Below are 24,147 nucleotides of genomic sequence, written 5' to 3'. Positions count from 1 at the left end.
GTTCTTTGATCGATGACAGATTTGTGTAAACAAAAAAACTTCCAAACAGAACACACTGCTCTTTCCTGGAAACCCTTTCCTCTCATGCATCAGTGGTGAGACCCTGCTGCACAGGGGGCACAGCATGTCTGTGCTCCACTGTGCAGACCAGCTGTCTGTGCTCCAAAACGTGGACCATGTATCCAGTGATTTTTACAGTGTGTTTTGTGTTGATAAACAAGATGTTTAATGGGCTTTGAGATATTGGTCAAATTTAAAAAAGCAGTGTAATAAAGATTACACAGCCGGTCCATGTGGTGTTGCACAGACGGCCTGGTCCCCTGAAGCAAGTACAAAACCCCATTACAACAAAAGTATTTTGCTGTAATATATATCTGACTGTAATATTTTAGGAAAAGTCTGTTAAATTATGATATCTTCCTGTAGAAATTTTAATAAAAAATTCTGTTACTGTAACATATTTTTCATTTACCTTTTATGACAGGTTTTTTATTTATGGTGTACACAAGCTTCATTATCCCATAATTTCAGTGCAATATGTATGATGGATCACCATTTATAAGACTGTCACTTTAGTCTGATTTTACAGATGATTTGTAAGCCAACCTAAGAAGAAATTATTTTCACACTCAATTTTGTGTAAAAAATCTAAATTAAGTGAGTTTGGAGGTTTAAGATAGGGTTGTTTTTTTACGGAGCAGCCTCGTGAGGATATTCATAATGTTATACACTTCTCTGCTGAAAACTTCAGGTACCAGGGCGAAGGTTTACCTACAGTCAGCAGTATCTCAGTGCCACTTTGGAGCCGGGACCACTGCCCTGTAAAACTGACTCCAGCTCCATCAACACCACCACAGCTTGGATCTCAACGATGGGCGGTGACAGGAGTGAAGGTCATCCAAAACAACCAGACGAGGCTCGAGTGGCAGAGCTCAGGAAGGTGAGATCCTCATTTTTCAGCAGTGTGGGGTTTCACAGGAAAAGGGAGGGTTGGTTTATGGGCATTCCTCGGAACCTGGCACTGGGATAACATTTTTATAACTGTTTACGTAGTCTGTCTCCTTCTCTATCACACAAAGAGCAAAAATCTCACGACTCATGATGTTACCACCACTGGTCTTTCTTCAGCTGCCCACTGAATGTTTGTTTTGGTGTCGGGGTTAATTTCACAATAATGTTCCTTCTTCTTTCAGCCTTGGAGGGAGAACATCCTTCACGCTAACATACTGAAACCCACGCTCACTCGAGATGTGTGGGCCTGGAGCAGGCGCCATGAAGACTTTCAGCTCTACAGGAAACCTCCTCCTATCTTCAGCCCATCCCCTGTCTCCATTCACCTGGCAGGTAGGCTGAGCTGCTGTTCTTCATCAGCACACTTCAAACAGCAACATCTTTTATGTCCAGGTTCCTTTGACTGTATCATGGCATGTTCCCCTTTTTTTCAATACATTACTCGCCACATGTTAACGGCCATGTCGAACAGATGTATGTGGAGTGAAGCCACTGAAGCACCAGCTGTAAACGTCAGCTTCTGGTGTCAGAATCAAAGCAAAGGCCTCTTTACAGAGTCACCTTTTTATGCTGAGGTCCAGCCAGAAAAGACGTGGAAATCCATCATAAGTCCAACAGCTGTCTTCTGTTGCTCAATGCAGGCCACATGACAGGCTGTGGGGCATGGCTGCTTTTTGGTTTTTCCATGGTTATATCCTGTACCACTGAAAAAACCCAGTGCAAAAAAAATCTTATTCAGTCATATATCTTTCTTTTCTTAGCTACATGTGCTTCTCCATGAGCGTTATTTATGGAAGAGATTCTGAGAGACATGCTGTGTCGCAGAAAGTCAGCAGGTTGACGGCCTAAAAAAGAGCAAGAAGGAAACTAAGCCAGTCAACAAAAGCCACAACAAAGCGCTCAAAATTAGATTCCAAACATTCAAAACAAAGTGCAACATCTTTTTCATGTTTAAGTGTCTCTGTTTTTCAAACCGCATCGTGTCCTGGTACGTTTTTCTCTTTTGGTGCTGTGTTTTCAAGATGTCAGAGATCACGCCTCTTAGACACCAAATGACAGAATGATTCCAATGTGCAGCATTAGATTGTATGATACTGGATCTCAAAAGAGACTATATATACAGTCGACCTGTGCCCCAGATTAAACCCAAATGATGCTGTTTGGCTCTTCTAGTCGTCTTTTCCTGACATCTTCTTAGTCCATCTTACAGAAAAAACCATAGTCCCTGAACAGAGAGCTTCCAAAGCATCAGAGGGATCTCATTGCTCAAAGGTATCAGCCAGGAGAAGGCTACAAAATACTTTCCAAGGCTGTAGATAAATCATTTAGATAAACACAATGAGGACAGTCATCACCAAGAGGAGGAAATATGGCAACAATGACTACATCACCAAGAAGTGGATGTTCCTCCGTAACTGATGAAAGGACAAGAAGAAAACTGATCAGGGAGGCAGTGAAGAGACCAACAGCAACATTAAAGGAGCTGCAGGGATTTCTGGAAGCAAGGTCTGGCTGTGTAGTTCACGTGACAACCTCCATAATCTCTATATGTCTGGGCTAAAGGGTAAGGTGCAGAGACGGAAGGAAGAAAGCCTTTTTTTTTTTTACAAACTGGCTTTTGGTAAAAAAAGAAAACAAAAAACATCTAGAGTCTCCCAAAAGCATGATGGGAAAGTGTGTTCTGTTCTTATGAAACCAAGGTTGAACTTTTTGGACATAAAAAAAAGAAAAGAAAAAAGCAGACCCACAGTAAAGCATGGTGGTGTACAGCATCATGCTCTGGGGCTGTTTGTCTTCAGCTGGAACTGGGGCCTGAGTCCAGCTCCAAATCTCAGTCATATATATATATATATATATATATATATATATATATATATATATATATATATATATATATATATATATATATATATATATATATATATATATATATATATATATATATATATGTACAAGGATATCTGCTGTAATGCACTTGTGATAATACGTGTGTGAATAAACTAAACTAAACTAAACTAAACTAAACTAAACTAAACTAAACTAAACTAAACTAAGCTAAACTAAGCTAAACTAAACTAAACTAAACTAAACTAAGCTAAGCTACACCTACCCAAAAAGACTGAGTGCTGAAATCCAATCAAAAACTGCTTCCACAAAGGCTTAGTTGAAAGGTGTGCAAGCTTAATGAAATTACTTTATTTTAGTTTTTTAGTTTTGGAGTCACTCTCCAAAACCAGCTGTGCAAAGCTTGCTTTGATCCTTGTGGGAAGTAAAATAAGGACTACTCAATAATTACAACTTAGTGAATCCACAGCACAGGATAATCCTTTCCCAGTAACAAGACAAAGAAAAATGCATACATAGGATAAAGGAAGGTATTAATACAGGACGAGTTGCAACGGTATGGATTCAGCAACTGTGATTGATCATGATGGGCATAAGGAAAGCACTGAGTGTTAGTGTCTCATTTTGATTGAATGAATCCTGATGTGTTAGTCAATCGATCCACCCAAAAAGGGAAACTAAACCATCCTTTCTGTACTTCTTAGAGATAATCTTAAGTTTTTAACCCCCACTGAATGTGCTGTTGATCCTCAGGAGACTCTCTGCATCAGGAGCAGCTCGAGGCAGACAGAATTCAGTTCAGTCGCTGGCTGAACAAGCTGCTTCCTGACGGCAGCACCAAACCACCAGGCCGCTCCCACATCCCACGGTTCAAGTGCCACATCAGAAAGTCCCACAAACTTCAGGACATACTGAAAGATGAGCCGAAGAAGTATTCATTGAGAGAACCAGGCATGATACTGAAGGTACAGTGACTCCTCTGACCAAGTATAACACCACAAACTTTTCCTTCTGACATTTACACTGTTGTGCTATTAATTTAGATTTATTCTGGTCCTCAGTTGGTATTCATGTTGAAAAAATGAAAATATAAATGTGACAACAAAAGCATAATGGATTGATCATAGGTGGATGATAAGGTGTTGTGCATTCCATAAAATAAAGAATTTGAAAAGACATAAAGGTTTTGGATTTGTTGGGGTCGCAAGCAGCACTTCACCAGACAGATCCTGTCTTTGATAGTATTTTTCTTTTCTTTTTTTAACCTCATTTATTTCTTAAACCTGGGAAAGCCATTTCTTTTGGCTGTATTCAAGACAAATATCTGTTGTTAGGAGACAATCAATGGTTTTCTCATTCATGCGCCACACTGTTATGTCCACCTACAGGGTATTTCTTAAATGGTGCTCCTAGCACCTCATGGGGTAGCCTACTGTGGAGAACTTCAGAGAGTACTTAACCTTTTTAAAATATATTTCAAATAAATACGTCATGCGTTATACCTGAAATATTGATACTATAAAAAGTATGACAACACAATGTAAATCTAGAGTGAACATATCACATGACATTACACCTTAGTCTAATTGTTGAAGACACACTACGGGTCAAAAGTTTTAGAACACCCCAATTTTTCCAGTTTCCAGGTCTGGCAGAGCCAAAGCCAAACTCGAACCAGAAGACCAGTTTCTTCTCTTTCTATTCAAGCTTCACAGCTTCAAAGAGGTGGTAGTGTCTCAGTCTCAGTTTCAGTTACTGTGAAGAGAAGACTTTGAGATGCAGCTTTGACAGGGTGAGAGGCACCCTGAACCAAAACCAGCTCTCATAGTATTCTGCAGCGCGTGATTAGTCAGGGGTTTATCCTACAGTGAGATAATGAGCCCAAACATCAGTCCGAGCTCTAGCAGAACCACTTTAAGAATAAAGAAGAAGATAATCAGCTTGAAAACATGGAGGGCACTGCTAGCACAGTCCCAGTCTGCAGACTTAAACCCTGTGGAGCTGGTCTGGGATGAACTGAATAGAAGAGTTAAAGCAAAGAAAGCTACAAATGACCAACATTTAGAGGAACTTCTGCTGGAACAGTGCTTGATTTCCATTGTAGAAAGAATACCAGGAGTGGGTACAGCTTTCAGACAAAGTTGGAAACTTTGAGTTTAGATTAAACTTTCTTTTATAAATTGATTACATGATTTATTTATTTATTTTTTGATACTTTAATTTCAGAGGTCTAGGAGACAAAAAACTGCTTCTTTTTAATAAACAAACTGGAAAAAAAAATAGGCTGTGATAAAACATTTTTATCAGTGGTGTATGTGCCTCTGTTGCTTTATGCTTTATTGACACTTCAGTATCTTTAATTTACTTTTCAATCCATCTTTTTTGCTGTCTGAGAGCTAACGTCTGTGTTTTGTTTTGCAGCCTTTCCCCCAACTGTCCGTGATGAACTTTGCAGATAAAGCAAAGGAAGGGAAGCGTGTGGCCCTGGCTCCAGGCCCCTGTGCGGACTGCAGCCTCAGCAGCAAACACAACGCCATCCCCAGACACCCCTCTGAGTACAGCAAGTACCATTACATGTCAGTTTAAGTCACAGCTTTTATTCAAAAAAGAAAAAAAGAAACAAAACAACACGCAGCAGACAGAACAGATTAACAAAAGTGTTCATACATTATCACGTCCTACGTCTTACAGAGGATTCAGTAAGCAGCATTCGTTCCTGTACAAGCGGACCGCCCTCCCTCTGACAGACCATGAGAAGAATATCTTCACTTTTCAGAAGGAAAACAAGAAGACGTGTGTACCTGATGTCCAGCCGCAAGGAATATTGTAAAATGTAGAATCTACAAAAACTGTGTAGTCTATATGAAATAGGCTTAAAGAATAAAACTAGCTTGTGCAATATTTGTTTTTAGCACTAAGCTTAATATGCACTTTGGGTTTAACTTCATATAAAGTCATTAGATCTGAAGTGATCAGGATAATACAGTTCACATAATTTAGTTAATAAAGCAGAAATCTCTCAATGCATCAGTTAAATTTACCAATCGTGTTAACAAAAGTCAGTCCGGATCGATGAGCACAGACGGCTGTGGGGACAGCTTAGAAAGTTCTTTCCAGAGGGTGAGAGCAGACGTAGGCTCTGTTCTCTAAGACCTCCCTGGCGATCTTTTTGATGTTGGCATCGTTGTTTTCAGGAGAGTCTGGAACAAATTGAGACGAGAATTACAAAACATGCCGCTTTCCTCGGTTAAATACAAAACACAACATTCTCATAAGTCTGGATCATGTCTCCGGAAAAACCTGGATTACATGTTAGTCATTAAAAAATGCATGCACGGTGTGAAAATGAAAAGCAGCAGGGGCTCTGGGTGTTGGTATGTGGGCTTTAGTGGGGAAATTCTGCAACACGTGCAAGTCTTTTGTACTTTACATGCAGTAAAAAAAGGAAAGAAAGAAAGAAAGAAAACGTGTGGCTGTTCTCAATTACCCTTTTGCATGTACTTACGCTTTTGCAACTGAGTCATCATGTAGTTGTTCTTGAAGAAAGCTTCGCTGCAGAATGTGTTTGCGAGAAGCACCTAGAAAATAAACAACCATCCGTCAGAGTGTGCAGGCATGAATCCAAACAGGAAACGGAAGATTTAATGTGACACAGGAGGCAGACGCTAGAGAAAATATCAGAATGTAATCAAACGTTAAGAGAGCAGATTACAAACAGTGATCAGCTGACAGCACAGAGCAACACAGCTGACCACAGGTAAAACTGTTAAAGCAATAAAAAAGACACAGATGTATGGTTTCTGTTGGTTCCCTTCAGGCTGTGTGTTTTACAAGAACAACCAAAGGTGGACGACTTACAGACTGACTGACTGTTTGTGGTCAGTTACGCCTGAAGCTAAACGTGCTGCCCATCTGAAGCACAGAGGACTGTTTCAAAAGAAGCTAATCCAAAGCATTTGCTGCCCTCTTTAATGTCTCTCTGTTGAGGATTATTGCGCTCTGCTTTGCTCTACTTCACTGTTTCTGATTACACACATGGACCTTCAACAGTCGGTGTTTACACTCGGTCATCCTGTGTCCTCCTTCACCTCGGCCTGCTCTCAGACACGCTGTTTTTCTCCATGAGTATGCGTGACATCTTAAAGCTGCTTTTAAGTGCTCACAGTGGACTGAAACCAGTCTAACCTACATACATATCAATGTGTGTTTAATTAGGCCTGAAAACTTTCTGATCTTAGGGAAGACGGGACATGCATCTTTAACCATGTGTTTCTCTCCATCATCAGTAGAACGTGACAGTAATGCATCAAGAAATGCAAAACCAAGCCAAATGTAGGAAGATCAGATTAGGAGATACTGATCTAAATGTTGCCACCCACTAAACTTGTTTTCTGCTGTCTGTCAATCAGCGTAAATGAAATCTGCTCTGAGGAGATCAAACAGCTGCAGCCAGCTTGATGGCAGATGTATTCGATCACATTAGTGACGAAAATGAGACTAGGTCACTTTTAAATGCAGAAATGAAAAACAATCTTTTTTATTCAAAAGGGAACATTTCTGAAGAGGAATAAAAACAGAGTCGTGTCACTGCAAAAGCCAGAGGTGTCAGATCTGTTGGGATGCTCACCAACTGCAGATTAATACAGATAAAACAGCGGAGATGCTGGTGGACCCCAGGTCAACCAGGAACCACAGTTTGGTAACCATACATGGATGTAGCACTGAGTAGATCAATTCATACAAATATCTGGGGGTTCAAATTGAGAACGACTTCAGTTAACACATACTAGTGGTAAATATCTGTGCCTAAATCTGTACGCACTTTCTCTGTCGACTCAGAGAGTTTGGTGTGTGTTGGAATATCATGTTGTTTTTCAGAAGAATTACAGAGTCTGTGTTATGGTACAGCATTACCAGCTGTTCTGGCAATCTAATGGTAAAATCAAAAACTATATGGCAGCACCTGTAACTTTCTTAGACCTTTTTGAAAAAAACAGCCTCAGATTTAAAGACCATATTCTATGTTTTTTTTAAAAAATGTAATCAGGTAGGGGGTACAGGGTTCCCCTGCGTAAACATAGGCTATGTTTACATACAGTCAGCGACCCTTTCATATTCGGAATATTAGCAATAACCCTGTTATGCACAGCCATGTAAACACCAATAAACCTTTGAAAAAAACAGAATATGCTCATATTCTGTTTAAACCCTGAAAATCACCCTTGGGTTCCTCCTTTCCTAACCTGAATATTTGGTTATGTTTATTCTTGGCTTATCAGAATATCTCCATCCAAAGGAACATAAATTTGTGTTCTGCGCATGTTCTGTACGCAAGGAATCTTGGTCTTTAGGGTACAGAAAGTCAGCTGTGCTTCTGCTGTTGTTGCTGCTGTTGCTATGGATACAGTAAGAAGAAGTGGAAATGACGCAAAATGCGTCTTGACGTTCTCCCTGCGTCAAGATATTGTCCGTATGTCGCTGTTTTGATCAGGATACCATGTAAAGAGGAATAACCCTGTTTGGTCATACATGTGAATGGGTTTTTCTGAATGTTTCAGAAACCGGGATATTGACCTTAACCCGAATACTGACTGCATGTAAACGTAGCCTTCGATACAAAGACTCGTTTGTCCCACTGTCAGTGAAGCTCATTAATGAGCAGATTGCTCAGGATGGACAGAATGATGCTGAGATTCTGGAGTGCACTTTTTGCCTGATCCTGGACACCATGTATTTTTGTTTGTTTATTATGTAATCGGTTGCTTTTTATACCAATTCTAGATGCACAAGTGGAATGTGCTGAATGTGTTGTCTGTGCAGCAGAACCTCCTGCTCCAGACAAATTTCTCCAAATGAAGACAAATAAAGACATTTTGACCTTGAGAACTGAAGCTTTTGTGACACTTTTATGAGTTAATCAAGGTCCCACGAATCTCTTTTAAAATACTGTGGTAACTTAATTATTTATTCAAAACTCTGATAAGCACCTTATTGAAGTTTTTTTAAAATCCCTTAAAATAAAAAGGGCATTGGCTGACTATAATTTTTTTCACATTTTCAAATTGTGGAACACAACTTTTTGCAAGTTAAAAGCTCTGTAAGGACTTTATAAATGATCTTTAAAAAGTCACACTTCTATATTTGCCTGATCATTACTGACGATTCAAAATGCGCCACAATCTGTCACTTCTGAAAGCGATTTCTCAGTTTCCCTGTCCAGGACGATAAACAGGAGAGAGATACAGTCCGAGCTACAGGCTAAAACAGAGGAGCCAAACTGTTTGTGCTAATGTTGGTTCCAAACCACAGTCAGCAGTTATTCTGCAGTGGTCTGTTCAAACTTGAGAGTTACAATGAAATGAAGAGTGAGGTTACGTTAGCTCTGCTTGGTGAGGTTGGAGTTGGTAGATGAGCACTGGGAGGACAAAACCAAAAATTCACTAACGTTACACATTACAGACATGTCTTAGAGCACCGGGCTGTGAGGAACTCTACATATCACTAGATTATGCTTTAAGCTGAGTTTAAAAAGTTTGATTGTTGTCACGTCTAAAAAACAGCTCTACGTAATTACCAATAAGTACATAACCCCATCATGGAAAAAGTCTTCAACAAAGATGAGTAGCGTTCAAGAGACAATCCGATTGATTTGCTTCAAGATAAACATATGACTTGGCAAGAGACAAGTCCTGACAACAGTGCTCATGGGAAACGGAGTCTTTATCCTGGAAAAACAATAGCTTTTCTGAACCGTATTCACAGAGCTTTTCATGTGTTTCAAACTCAACACATTTTTAAGAAGTGTAGAAATTTGAAAACCAGCAAACTGCATTTGACCACCCTTTAGAAATGCTATGAGCTAATGTCCACTGTAGCGGAGTGGCTGTGGCTCAGTTGTAAAATCGTTTGTCTTATTTGGGAGGTTAGGCATGATCCGATCTTGCTGTCCACATGTTGAAGTGTCTTTTAGCAGGACACACTAATCCCATACTGTTCTGCTGAGCCGGTAAGGTATGGCTGTGGGGTAAATGTAAAGCATTGTGAAAGCAAAGAGTGGTAAGAAGGCTTAAGAGGTGTTTTACAGGTCATGTACTGTTTACTAGTGGTGTCAGTTAAAAATATGATAAATATGGAGGAATTAAACTCTGGACTGGGTCATAAAAATCTTATGTCAAAATAAAATCAGAGAAATGGACTCAGTCAGAAGCAGGAACTTTCCTCCTTTGACTCTGCTGCTTCAGAGCTACATTTTCTCCTGACACCAGGCAGTTAGCGCTGTCCTCTCACCTCGTGGTCGTGGTTCCTAAGCCCAATGCTGATGGAGCGGCTGGCTCGGGACAGGACAGCTGTCATGGCGTAGAGGTTGATCAGCACATCTGCTACTCTCTTCAGGACGAGCTGCTCATCCACGATGGTCTGACAAGATCAGGAGATAGAAACAGGGAAACTTCACTGCTCGTTCATTTCCAGGCCCAGACGGGATTAAGGAGAATTCTGGTAAAGTGTGTCTCTGGTCTGCCATGAAGTAATGCCATGGTGGTGGTTGGTACCAAGAAGACTGCAAGAGTCTAACCCTCTTCTGATCTAAGGATCACTGCTTCACTCACTGCTGCTCAGGAAAGCGTTCAGATTTTGCTCTGAGGCTGGGATGAATGGCTTCCTGTGCTTGGAGGTTTTTAGGAAGAAACCGCACAGATCCGATGATTAATTCTGGGCTAATGTGTAATACCTACGGTGACTAAGTGGCTACGGTGGGAACAGGATGTCTCCTTCTCTTGACCAGTTTCTGAGACTTGAGATCAAACCAAACCTCATAAACATAAACAACTGTGGAGGGGAGTCGCCTGAATCCCAAAGCTTAGGCAACAATTTCTCAAGCACTTACAGTTGAGACTGTGCTGGAAACTTCAAGAAGCTAACAGTTTTATATATGTAGAGAGGGAAAGTGGAAAGTAAGAACGTTAAGTTTAAAAAGTTTACACAATATTATTTGTGTGACTAATCAGGTTGAAGCTGATCTCTGACAGCCTGGAGACTTTAATCGTGATGTAGTTGTCGATCCAGTTCAGACACATCAACCAAAGCCTATTTGAGTGTTTTCAAATCATTTCTAATCTGCATGGTTTAGGACTGACAGACTGAAGTCGTTTAAACACAGTTTTGAGGTCTTGCTCTTAAGAGTAAGAGGACTGCAGCGTGTTTAAGGCCCTCTGAGGACACTTCTCATGCACTGATTCACTGCATGTAAACGATACAGGAAGAGAGGATTTGGAAAGCTGATCTTTTTCCAAGGGATTTATAGCTTCTTCGGGAAAGCCATGATTACAAAAGCACAGTCCAGGAAGAAAAAGGGAACATCGAGGAGCTATGTTACAAACACTTACAACAGATCTCTAAGACGACTCCAGTTCAGAGCCGTTTGAGACGAACGGAAAACTTTGTTGAAGAAGTAACGGAAAATATTTGAGCAGGAAACTCCCACGACAATTCTACCATCTTGTAAGATCAATCAAATGTTACCTTTCCGTATCTGTAGAGCAGGTTCTCCACCGATGATCCGAAAAGGCTGATGTTCTGTTCAAGCTTCTTTGCACTTTCCTGTAAACAGAAAACTCAAGGCTGAGCCTCTTCAACAACAACATCATCATCAGTTTGATTTAAGGCTTGCAGAGAGTTTATCTGTTGAAGGCTCTTACTGCCAAGCTGGGATGCACCACTCCGTCTTTTCCCGTCAGGCCGAGGTCCACAGAGCCTCCCAATGAGGACCTCAGTTTCTTTCCTACCATCCCCAATGCCAGACCAACATTTCCTTTCTTCATCTCCCTGCAGGCAGAGCAGAGAGGACTCAGAGACAAGCTGGCTACAGATTCTACAGAAGGTGATCTTTGATTTCTAAATGTAGTTATTGATGCCAAAATGATTAAGATCTCACATCACATCAAGAAACTTAATACAGTGACAAAGTAGATGAAAAAAGGAACTGGGATGAAGCCATTTACACAGCATGTACTACTTCAGCTCACGACATAATCATGTGTGTTTTGAAAGGGGGTCGCTCAAAGTAGAAATGATCACAGCTGTGTAAATGCAAAGGGAAATGTAGCTTTGGTTGATTCAGGTTTTCTACTGTTTTGCATCAAAGAGGCAAAATTAAAAATCTAAATAAAGACTGAGGGCTGCTAGTTGCACAGTTTCCTTATATTCAAATATAAGCCCAAGTTTAAAAAACAATATGCTTTTAACACGTTCATGTCCCTACTTTATTTTCCCTGTGAGCACTTTGCCGGCGTACTGCATTCCAGTCAGAGCAACATACATCCGCAGGATTTCATTGGTCCCCTGGAAATAGAAAACACACACAGAGATTAGCAGCTCACATACAGGATGATATATCATGCTTTAACCAGCCAGAGAGTAGCAGAGTGTATAAATCAGGCCACACAGTGGTTTCTGAAACGCCCTGACAACAGAAGCACAAAGGCATGTTGACACATTTCGAGCTCAATGTTACAAAGAGTGCAAAATATAAACACTGATTGATTCTCATCTAATGACACATTAAGGAAGAAACAGTTTCAACAGCTCGTTATCTGCAGGCCTGTTGGACCCATTAATGAAACTGAAGCCTGAATCATTAACATTCCAGCTCAGAAGAGCTCACAAACTCTCTCTACATTTGACTTTTGATTACAAAGTAAAACATGCCCCCTGGTGGACACTCACAGAACTAAACTGCAAAATACATTTACTTTAAGGTAGAGTCTGCAGGATTTTCCTAAAACAAAGAAATGAAAAAGTCAACTTTTACAGGAAAAATCCAGCTCAATCGTCTCCCCCTTTACATGTGTGTCAGTGTCTGTTTCTGCCTCAACCTCCTCCTCAGCCTATATGTTGATGTTTTGGTTGAACCAGGACGTTTCTGGGTGGAGAGTAAGCGTGGTTACATCAGCCAATCACAGAGGGCCCAGTGTGCAGGTGACTTTGTGTGTTGATTGACGAGTGGAAAAAGCTATCCTTAGCGGCTAGGATAGTGGACACAGCATGGAGCAACCAAAGTGAAACAAAACAGCAAACAGATTGAGCCTTTTCCTGAACGAGGGTGAAGCTTGGCTTGACTGTCATTCGCTTTTGGGCACGGGAGCATGCATGAGACAAAGAGTGGCACGAGTTAGCTTTCTGCTAACCAGGTATGTGTCAAATACCTGTGATTAGCTTGTGCTAACATGCTATGTCAGATGCACGGCTCTTGAGTCTCTCCCAAGTAGAAACATGAGGCTACAGGTGGTTGCTGGACTAGTGAGTGTGTTCACGTAAATTTAGTTGGAGGCTGTGAGTGTGCTGCCGCTGGCACTGAGCCAAGGAGGAGGAGTCCAGTTTGAGTGTTGTTTATAAACAGGTAACAAAAACTCCTGTAGACCCTGAAAACATCATCAATCAACCAAGCCTTCTAGAAATACTAGAGAAGTTGAAGTCATTATTAGTCTGCTATTAACTTAAAATGACTTTATCTAGATAGTAGCAGTTAGATTCTGTATCTAATTAATTCAAGAGTCTTTTCTGCATCTTTTAACCCATTTAGACCAGGTGCATCATTTACATGTATATACCTTTAAGGCCAGACGCCATGTCGAGGTCTTTCAGATCATCATTTTCGAGACATGAATTATGAAATGTGCTGTGAATCATCAAAATAAACATGGGGGTGGGGTGGTGTTGTGCATGTTTTGGGATTTTTTTAAATTATTATAATCATATTGAGAGTTGCAGTTTCTTGCTTTGTTGATATATTTAAAAAATGTAAATACACATTAGAGCAAAGAAATTATGTTCGAATAAAAGCCCAAAATCTGAACTATCAAATGTTTTTTAGGGTCACTTTCCATCTGCTCCAGGGGCTGAGATATAAAGGTTTTAGTGAACTTTGACAACTCTGGATATTTTTCCAGAAAACCTTCAGGTTTTGAGAGATTGTGTATAATTTATGCTGAGGTTTTTAATAGCGTTCTAGCAGGCGTCTCGGGTCTAAATGGGTTGAACCCACAAAGCATAAATTACCTTAGTTTTTGCTTGTTGTATTTTTTAAGCTCCATAAACTGTAACAAATAGTTTCAAAATAAATCACAAAACTGTGAAGTGGAAGGAAACTTTTCTATTTCCCTAAAAGAAAAAGTCAGATCTGTGAGACTAAAGAACAGCTGGTGTGATAAGTGTAACAAATGCCCTAAATCTAGTGTTTAAATAACAGCTGGTCTACCTCAAAGATGGGCAGGATTCGACAGTCCCTGACGTAGCGCTCGTATGGGTAGTTCTTGGTATATCCCAGACCACCCAGGATCTGCAGAGCTTCACTGACACAAATCCAACCCCCTTCTGAGCTGAAAATCTGAGCAGGAGGCAGAAGATTAGTGTAAGACTTCAAAAAAATAAAATAAAATCCTTCATCTGATCAAATAATAACAACAAAGCCACCAAACCTTAACCATGGCTGCCTCTAGAGAACAGTCTGGAAGGCCCGGTCTGTCCATCATCCCTGCCGTCAGATACGCCATGCTCTCCATCACAAAGGCATTCAGGGCCATGAGCGCAAACTTCTCCTACAGTTACAGAGCAAACACAACGTTTATTTACCTCTGACCACACCAAGAGAGGGTGTTCAATCTCAAACAAGGAAGCGTTTACGTACCTGAATCATCCCAAATTCCCCCAGGCTTTTATTGAACTGCTTCCTGGTCATGGCGTACTCAGAGGTCATCTCTGCAGAAAAACACACACACACACACAGTTCATGTCAAACAGAACAAGTTTGGTAAAAGTGTTTGACACTCCATTCAGCAGTTGTAAGGACTTTTTACCAATCAGCTTTTTGATCATCCCAGCAGAGGAACTCCCCATGCTGAACCGCCCTGAGTTCAGGATGTTCATAGCGACCTGTGGACACAAAGGAAAAGTTTGGTTAACAATCAAACTTCACATAACTAAGGATGAACAGCAGAATGGAGCGTACCTTGAATCCACCTCCGACTTCTCCAATGACATTCTCTATTGGTACCGGGACGTTGTCAAAGTTCACTTCACAAGCTGAAAAGGAAAGAAGTTTTTATAAATGACTTTGTAAAAAAGGAATGAATAAAAAGAAAACTATTTTCTCTCATTTTTCTGGGACACTTTTCTCTGTCTTACTGTTGGATCCCCTAATGCCGAGTTTGTCCTCCAGCTTGCCATGAGAGATGCCCCCGAACGCTCTCTCCACGATAAACGCTGTGATCTTATCCTTCTTCTCGCCGCCCACAACGACCTCCGTCCTGGCAAACACTGTCATCACATCCGCCATGTTTCCGTTGGAAATCCAAAACTGAGAACAAAACAAAGAGATAGCAGATTATCAGAAATGATGGGGATGTTAATCTGAACCACATTTAAAGCATGAGTACTCCTAATTCTTCTGACCTTTGAGCCGTTGAGCAGGTAATGTGTCCCGTCCTCTGACAGCGTCGCACGAGTCTGAATGGAGGCAGCATCGCTCCCACTGAAAGAAGCAGAGTCAGAGTCGGTCAATGTGAAGTGGCCACAATCTATGGATGCATTCACTGTTTAATCATTTAAAGATACATGTCCTTAAATTAGACCTCCAAATGTTCCAGACGTACCCTCCAAAAGTTTTCACAAAAGAGTTCACTGTCTTAAAACAGTAAATTAAGAGTCACTTTAATTAGGCCATTTTGATATGGGGTCAGAGCAATCCCAGGCTTTAAATAAATAAATAGTAAACAAAAAAATAAATAAATAAACAAGGAGGGTAAGAGTTTTTTTAGAAAGCTGGTTTGAAGCTTTTAGTGCCAAACTTGGGCTACATAAGCTTTGATGCAGGAAACAGTTAAAATTCAAATCTAAGGTGTGATTGCTGCCTGGCTGTGTAACTGTGTGGACAAAAAAAAACACTTTTATTCACCCATTTTCCAGGGTTCATACAAAGCATAGTGCCTTCTTCTGCCACAGGAAGTGTGGGAATATAATTAGAGATGTCCCTATGAGCATATTTCCCCCTGATACTCATCCAATTTTTTGTATTTAATGTCCCTTGATACAGAATCCTAATCCAGTATCTTGGTTTGCTGAAACAAACTTTGATAACAAGCTAAGACAGTGAAGCTGCACACTTTTTTTGTTTTGTGTTTTAACAGTAATGAATAGTAAAATCTGTCTTGTGTTTATGTTAAAGTTGTCTAATCTTTTTTACATGCTCTGTTGTGTGAGGCCCCCTAAACTTGTGTTCATGCAATGCAATTCTGAGGCTGCCCTGAACACAACCCTGTGCAAGACAATGAACGTAAATATCTCACTCTAATGTGACTGTTGTGTTTTTTCTTTCATTAAAATTTTAACAATTCATCTGACCTGGACCATTCTAAAACTGGAGAGTAAAGGAATCAATCCAGTGTGCTGTGAGGCTCAGCAGTGCTAACTGGTGCAAGGCCTGATGTTTCCTCACAGGGTGAGGAGAAGGAGGTGAGGACAAAGTGCTGGTTTTCAGGTGTGAGCTAAGAAGTGACCGAATTGACCTGTCCTTCCATCCAGCGTTCCGATCAGAGGGAATACCAGAAGGCACAGTAGCATCATGCTATTCACAGACATGGCTAACGGAGCTAACACTGGACACCAACGCCACACTGGAAGAGCTTCACCTGCGGTGAGCAGACAGGATACAGGAGACAGAGACTGAACAGACTGCTGAAGAAGCTCAGTCAAGCTGCCATTTTCTATTTTCTTATGGACTTTTCTGCACTTTCTTTACACTTTCTTACTTTTTGTTTTCTTGTATTGCTGCTGTGACTGCTCCTGAATTTCCCCTCGGGGATAAATAAAGTATTTTCTATTCTACCGTGTTTAGATCAGCTCACATGTTGTCACTGACAGTGCTGTGCAGCTCTAGTGAGGCAGGATGGGAAACCAAGTTTCTGAACGGCAGGACCTACTGTGGATAACAGAGATGGCATAAACCTGTGTCCCACCTTCTTCTCAGAGCTTTTTGGACACTCTGTCTCTCTGTGGATATTTATAGGTTCCTTTAAAGTCCATAAACAGTGCAAATACATATATCTAAAAGAGTGTCCCATGTTTTTTTTTGCTTTTTTGTTCCTAGAGACTCACCACAGAATACTGTAAAGCAGATGCTTTTGCTGTAAAGTGTCTGCTGTGCTGTGCTCACGTGTTCTGTGATAAAGCTAAATGTGGCTGCTGTTCCACATCAATGTACCAAACCTCATTTTATTACTTTATCACCAATGTACTGACATATTAGCATCGGCAGCAAATTGTGCTTTATGACGGCTAACGTGAACGTTATTGATCACTCAATGATTAAAAAATGCCAGAATACACCCGACATGACACTTGACATCCCTAAATTAAAGAAACGCAAATACAGAAGTCGAACAAACAAAGTCCAGCTGATCAAAAGGCCACGACGTGATATGAAAGAAAGTAGAAACTTTTTCCTCAGTTTGTGTTTTCCTTTCTTTCTCCAAGGAGAACACTGGATTTACAGAGACAGGTCACTGTGAAGGAGACGTAAACGACGGGTCAGTGACTTTACCTTCCGGGCTCCGTGAGGCAGAAAGCTGCTATGTGTTCTCCCGAGGCCAGTTTGGGCAGATACTTCTGCTTCTGGGCCTCATTTCCTGCGATCAGAATTCCCTGGAACATCAAACATCTGTTAGCAAACCCCACACAGGAATACCCTCCAAAACCCTGATCTGCTTCCCTGATAAAGTTATCACAGACAAACACGTTCACTCCAGATAATGAGCCCAGACTTTGTGAACAGCTTCTTGTACAGCGGGGGAACATCTTATTTTACCTTGAGGCCGATGGCTTGATGTGCTGCTAGTGTTACAGCGATGGAGCCATCTAATGAGATGATCTCTGCCAGTCGTGCATACATGGTGTTGGACAATCCCAGACCACCTAGGACGAGGAACATAAAACATAAACTGGCTGTCAATTTTTGTATTACTCCTAACATGAAAGCATGTTGTTATCCTTGTGTAAAGCTGGGATTGTGTTTAACCCACATCATCAGGATAGTTCAAATTACATAGCTCCAGGTTGAGGCTTACCCAGTGGACGCAGTGTTAACGTTTAGGATTAGCTGTTGATGCTAATCTTGAAGGCAAACAGCCAACACAAAAACTACAAACTGTTAGTTTACAGTAGCTCAGTGGGAGTTGATGAAAATTTGAGGTGACACAGTGAAAAACACAACAACATTGAAGAGACTAAGCACCTATTTTTTGGCTTGGCTTGTGATCCCTTTACTTTTAATTTTGTTCTGTTCAGTTAAATTTTGATTTTTGGGTGATTTGTTTACAATGAACTGACTCAATGAGAAGTTTCAGCGCTGGAAGTGAAAGCATGTCATCACAAGGACTTAGTCTGACAGTTTCTCTTCATTTTTTGGAGTGTCTCTAATGCAGAAAGACTTTAGTTTATTTTTGAAAAATACTTAAACTCTAAAGGTTTTTAGTTTTATTTTACACTTTTGTTAATTTAAAACAAATCTAAACTCAGAGAGTTGTTTGTGTTTTATTATAGATTTAATGGCAGACTGACTGTGCTGTTTCTAATCAAAATGATCTGTCACTGTAAATTTAAATTTTACAAATCAAAAGTACTAGTAGTACAGGTACTCGATATCTTGTAACTGGTGAGTACTCAAGTTGGAGTACATGTACTGGTGTTGGTCTGATAAAAAGTGGCATGGAACATCCTTAGAAAGCCCCCACCCTGAGTTTAGGGCTGGGGACAGCAGCTTAGCCTTGCAAAAAGACTGTAAACATCTACACACAAAAACACACAAACCCATCCCTGAGGCTTGCTGAGCAGGACACTGTATCACTCCTAAAATCTGCTCAAGGAAGAGCTTCAAGGCATGTTTTTTTTTTTACGCTCACAACCTGGGTCATCAAGGACGTGTGCAGAAGGATTTGCGGCAAAAGCTCCATGTTGACTTTCTATTGCATATACAGCGTGTGTATAATATGTGTGTATTAGTGTACTTTAAAAAAAGGGTCCTAAATGCATTAAACACATCAACGCTCAGTGCTCTGAATGAATAAGAAAGTTCTTTGTTTCAGCTGCAGTCTGATGGATAGTGGTGGTTCCCATGGCTGTAAATTTTACTTCAAATGCTTGTTGTTTATTCATATTATGTCTATTCTAAATGCATTGTTCTTAACCCTGTTACACTTGATGTGTCAGCGCAGACACAACACTCTTTTAAGGACCATTACTATGCTCTTTTAGCTGATATGTGGTTTTTAGGATAATTCCATTCAGGCATTTAAGAAAGCCTGCAAATACACATAAAAGAGCCAAGAGCGCACAGAGAGAACAGAGCTGAATTCTCCTAAAAATGACAAAAAGAAGATCTTCCCAGGTTATAAAACGTCCACTGAGGTTTCTGTATGATTCTGGAACTGAAGGAGCATCTGAAAGAGCAACTTCATGTGAAAACAACAAAAAAAAAATAGATGAGATGCACTTTGGGATGGAAGAAGCTTTCTGCATCTAAATTTTACTTTAAAGCGTAATTGTTCGTGTAGATTGAGGCTTGCATTGTGTGGTGACTTTTTAGAACGGTGTACCAGGTCTCATTTGTAAAATATGTGCAAAGTTCTTTGCTGATGTTGTACAACAACATTTTTTGGAAAAGAGGAATGTCCTGTTTTTGTATTGCATATGTGTAAGTGTGTGCTGCATAGTGTGTAGAATAAAGCATGTATTTACTGTGTGATGTTAGAACAGTGTACCAAGTCTTATTCTTACTGTGTGAGCATGATTTGAGGCTTGTAGTGTGTGATATCCTCTGTAAAACAATGCACCAAGCCTCATTTGTACTGCACATTGAGCTAATTCAGCTGAATCTCTTTCTCCTTTAGTTTTACTTTCATTCTGTCTCGTGACAAGGAGCAGCCATCCTCAGGTTGTTCATGTGTGTGAGGAGAGAGAGAGAGAGGTGTGTGGATGCTGGAGATTCTGGTGATGTTGTCAGCGAGCTTTTTTATTTACAAAATAAGAGACAATGCTCCTAAATGTAGGGTTGCATACAGATTTAGGTACTCTTATAGGTACCGACTGAATTTTGTCAAAAGTACCAGGTACCGATTCACGTAAAACCAAAAGGTACCATGTTTGGGTACCTGAATGCATTCTTGTGACAGTGAGGTAGTGAAAAAGTAGGCAATTTTCCATGCTGGACGTGAACACAGAATTGCAAGGTTATATATTAAAGAATAAATATGTTGAATAGAAAAAATATATATATTTTATCCTTAAACAAATTGTTATCTTTTACCACATAAACACAAAAAAAGTACCGAAAATTGGTACTGTTGAGTGTCAGTACTGATTGCCAGGTACTGGGCATCGGTACCTTAATCGTTTCAAATGTGAAAGGCACCCATCGCTACCTAAATGTCAATGCACACATGTTTTTAATACTCAAATTCTGTTCATCTTGTAAAATTTGCTCCCAATGTTACATTTCAGTGTTTTTTCCTTAACTAAACTTCTATAATCAAATTCTGTCTTTGTGTTTTTCTTCATTTTAAACTGTTATACTCTCGTATAAACATCCAGAAAATTGGAAATAAATCCAAATATTGAAAGTTCTAAGCACTCTGGAAAAAATGGGCAAAAGCTCAGAAGTCATTTTTTGACCGTTTTAAAGTCCAAATAAGCAAAAGGAGTCCAGGCAGGCCTTTTTGAGGTTAGGTGTTGAAGAGTTAATGCTAGATGAATAGATCCTGTGGAAGATGAGTTTCCCAACTGGGAACTCTGAAAGTTCTCTAATTTAAATCTAATCTAATTTGTAATTTAAAAGAAGACAGCACTGATAAAAGCTAACAAATCTCTGGTTATCATTCAATAGTCAGATGTTTGGGAACATTTGTACGATGAGCTATCTTAATGAAGAAGCACATCTTATTTGACCTTCTTTCCTCTTGAATCTACACACAGGCCATATATAAGCCAGCTTACGTCAGTTACATGACTCAGCTATGTAACAGCCACGTGTAGCGGTTGCTGTATGCAGATTTTCACTAGTGCAACCTGCTCTTTACCTAATATGTAAATCTCCATTCAGACCACAGCGAGTAAAGTTTGGAAAGGCAAACAGCTCCAGGCCAGGTGACAATCCTCTTACCATACTCCTCAGGGACCATGATCCCAAACAGCCCCAGCTCCTTCAACCCATCCAAAGTCTCTGGGGGGATTCTGGCTTCACGGTCAATCTTTGCTGAGTCAACTGAAGTCACAACAAGAGTAAAACGCTTATTCACCAGAAATCAGCTGATAAATCAGACACAACACACTGTGACATCACCATTCCTGAGAGTAATGTCTGTTTAAAGGCGCAGATGGCTATTTTGGTTGTATTCAACCCTTTATTTATTTATTTATTTATTCCTGAGATACTTGAGATTTGTGCTCTCACCTTCCTCATTGAAGAACTTTTCCACTGGTGCAACCAGCTGGTTGATCTCACTCACTTCCTCATTCCCAATTTCTGGATAAGGGAAAACTTCAGCCTGGAGAGGAAACACATGTTTAGTACTACTATACTACACTCCCTGGTGATTACAGCTGAAAGTCAAAAGTGCTTTACTACTTCCAACCTCAGCTGCTACAACTGAGTATACATTCTAGTATAATAAATAACAACAACAGAGGGCACACAAAGAATACTTTATCCACTCTCAGTCTACACACTCAGCAGCAACTTTGCAAGCTGTCTTTCTAAATATCTAACCTATGTTTTTATAAGCTATACAGTCAGTCATCGTACAATGTTCAGCTTCAGTGATTGATTGTTATCATATAATGAAAATATAACTGAGTAAATCCATGCACTGTGACATTTTCTTTATTATAACCAGTAAAAGTAACTCTTTGCATTGGCTGTGATGAGAAACTATCTCATTACTTGACTTATTGTTGTTTTCTGATAGGAGTGGAGATATCAGAAATGTCTTACTGATAAATATAATGACTTCTTACAGAGGACTGAGGTCAGATCAAATGGAATTACAGGTGCCAGTGAAATAAAGAGGAATTATTCACTTGATATTAAAGGTCTCTTCCACAAAATTCTTCTTGAGGGTTTTAATTGATGAGAGGTTGTCATAGACGAAGCATATTAAGCTCATCAAAAACAAAGTGATGAAGTCCATTGGCATCATCAGGAAAATTCATGGGTTCATCACAAAGAATACTTTTTATACATTGTATTACAGTTTAATATATCCACATCTTAGTTACTGTAATATTGTTTGGGCAAGTACATACCCTACAAATTTAGAGAAAATATTCATTATTCAAAAGAAATTTGTCAGGTTAGCCACCTCTTCTAATTATTTATCTCCATCTGCCCCTCTATTTCAAAAGCTGAACTTATTGTCCATTTTCGATATTAATATTCTTCAATCTTGTTTATTTATTTATAAATACATCTACCACATTTGCTCCCAGAATCTTTTATGTATTTTTTTACAATTAACTCTCAGGTTCATTCGCACAATACAAGACATGCCAGTAAACTTCATACTCCCTTTTGCCGCACTTCTCAATGTCAGTTTTCCTTTACTTACAGAGCTTCATTAATTTGGAATTCATACTATCATTTAACAAAAACATCTACATCTCTGACCAATTTTAAGTTCAGACTAAAGTCGTATAAAATCCATCAAGATCCTAAAGCTTCTTTTTGTTCTCATTCATAATTCATCGATTTGCTTGTTGTCTGTTTGTCGTTGAATTATTTTGAGTTTATTTAATTGTATTGAATCTTATTTCTTTTTCTTCCTATATTTTTTATTATTAACTCTATTTGGGGAGGTATCTTTGATAAGCCCACTTTGTTTTGTTTTGTTTTTTTTTTTTGTTTTTTTTAACTCTCCTGCACTATCTTGTATTTTCTTTTCAATGCCAATGTAATCGTTTTTAATTTATGGTGCAAATAAATAAAATAAAAACAAAATAAAATATTCTCAGGCATGTGCTCTTAAAAATAGTCTCTATTCAGGATTTCAACCAAAAGTTTATCTGACATCAAAGGAGAGTATGATAAAACACATACACAAGGAACGGATTCTATACCTTCTTCTTCTTGTCTAATACTTTGGTACATTATCGTAGTATGATATTTTAACACTTCCATTTATAAGTATAAGATTACAGGCTGTATAGCTAGTCTACATTGAATTTAACCCTTTGATTGTACATAATTATTTTACCCTGTTTGTTTGCAAGTCCTTATGCTAATAATAATGCTGATATAATAATGTGATAATAACACTGTTACCCAGTAACTTGATAATGCAAATAAAAACGCACGTGGATAGAGGAATGGATAAAAGAGAAGACAATGAAAAAAAAGTATAAACACAGGGTAAACAAAGGAGTGAAAGTATTTGAGAGGATCATTTAAGGTGTGCTATGAAGTGAATTACAACTATGGAGGTACAGTAATGTGTATGATAAACACTGCAGGGTCAGTCAGATTACATTTTAAAACAATTATGACACATTTCTCAAGAAACAACAGCTTTGTCTTGTTCTATTTCAGTATGTAGAAATCAAAAAGGGGGCAAGGAGAACCAAATAGCAGCCTTAAAGGTGCAACATGTTTAGGTAGCCACCATATGTCACCGGCTTCATGTATGTGAAACCCCGGAGCTCCGTTCATTCTCAGATTGACAGCCAATATTAAAACTTTCTCTAGCTATGATTCTTCCCGTTGACATTTCATATTATCGGTCAGCAGGTCTCCGGTCACGTTATGTTTTCATGACCGATAAGGAGATGACAACAGAGGGTCATTTTACGTACGTCAGTCGGTCATTTCAGGTAACGGTCGAAATAAGCTGTCAGCTTGAACCAAGGAGGAATAGAAAGCCCCAAATATTCCCATCTACAAACACTGCCGCTCCAAACACAGGAAACATATCCACTCATCTGTTAACTTTTCTTACCTTGTTCACCTGACCCAGGAACAAATCCTTGGCATAAGCGAGGTTTCTGGAGTGTGTTTTAATCGACCTCCGCTGTTGAATTTGTAACACTTCTGCCCCAGCATGGCCGACATTACCGGAGACGAACTGCTTTAGGATTTTAGCAGACTTAGAAAACACAACGAATCTATTTACATTCATCATTCTTCTGTTGTAGACCTCTGTTTCACTCTGCCCGGGCACAGAACTACAACCTTTAACCCGTTTTCTGTCTCACACT

At 39.6% G+C, this 24,147-nt stretch overlaps 2 protein-coding genes across 2 annotated transcripts in view; one reads left to right on the top strand and one right to left on the bottom strand.

The window, feature by feature from the left end:
- Window positions 1–5,686, top strand: part of cfap92 (cilia and flagella associated protein 92 (putative)) — a 14,579-nt gene extending 8,893 nt beyond the window's left edge. The window contains exons 12-16 of the mRNA XM_074693897.1: window positions 752–940; window positions 1,194–1,344; window positions 3,610–3,821; window positions 5,278–5,432; window positions 5,548–5,686. Of these exons, the coding sequence (XP_074549998.1) occupies window positions 752–940; window positions 1,194–1,344; window positions 3,610–3,821; window positions 5,278–5,432; window positions 5,548–5,686 (846 nt within the window). The remainder of the gene's footprint in view (window positions 1–751; window positions 941–1,193; window positions 1,345–3,609; window positions 3,822–5,277; window positions 5,433–5,547) is intronic.
- acad9 (acyl-CoA dehydrogenase family, member 9) lies at window positions 5,425–24,147 on the bottom strand. Its single transcript, XM_074677987.1, has 18 exons — window positions 23,889–24,147; window positions 21,353–21,446; window positions 21,062–21,163; window positions 17,714–17,820; window positions 17,450–17,550; window positions 15,304–15,382; window positions 15,037–15,208; window positions 14,861–14,934; window positions 14,709–14,784; window positions 14,540–14,610; window positions 14,331–14,450; window positions 14,111–14,239; window positions 12,116–12,195; window positions 11,553–11,679; window positions 11,377–11,454; window positions 10,144–10,272; window positions 6,362–6,434; window positions 5,425–6,056 (listed from the first exon to the last, which is right to left on the bottom strand). The coding sequence occupies exons 1-18, from the start codon at window positions 24,069–24,071 to the stop codon at window positions 5,956–5,958; spliced, it is 1,896 nt and encodes a 631-aa protein (XP_074534088.1). The 5' UTR covers window positions 24,072–24,147; the 3' UTR covers window positions 5,425–5,955.

The sequence above is a fragment of the Halichoeres trimaculatus genome, unplaced genomic scaffold (genome assembly GCF_033239565.1).
Source record: "Halichoeres trimaculatus isolate MK-OKI-2021-1 unplaced genomic scaffold, fHalTri1.1 fHalTri1_scaffold_1, whole genome shotgun sequence".
In the NCBI taxonomy this organism is placed as follows: Eukaryota; Metazoa; Chordata; class Actinopteri; order Labriformes; family Labridae; genus Halichoeres; species Halichoeres trimaculatus.
This window is presented reverse-complemented; position numbering and strand designations above follow the sequence as displayed.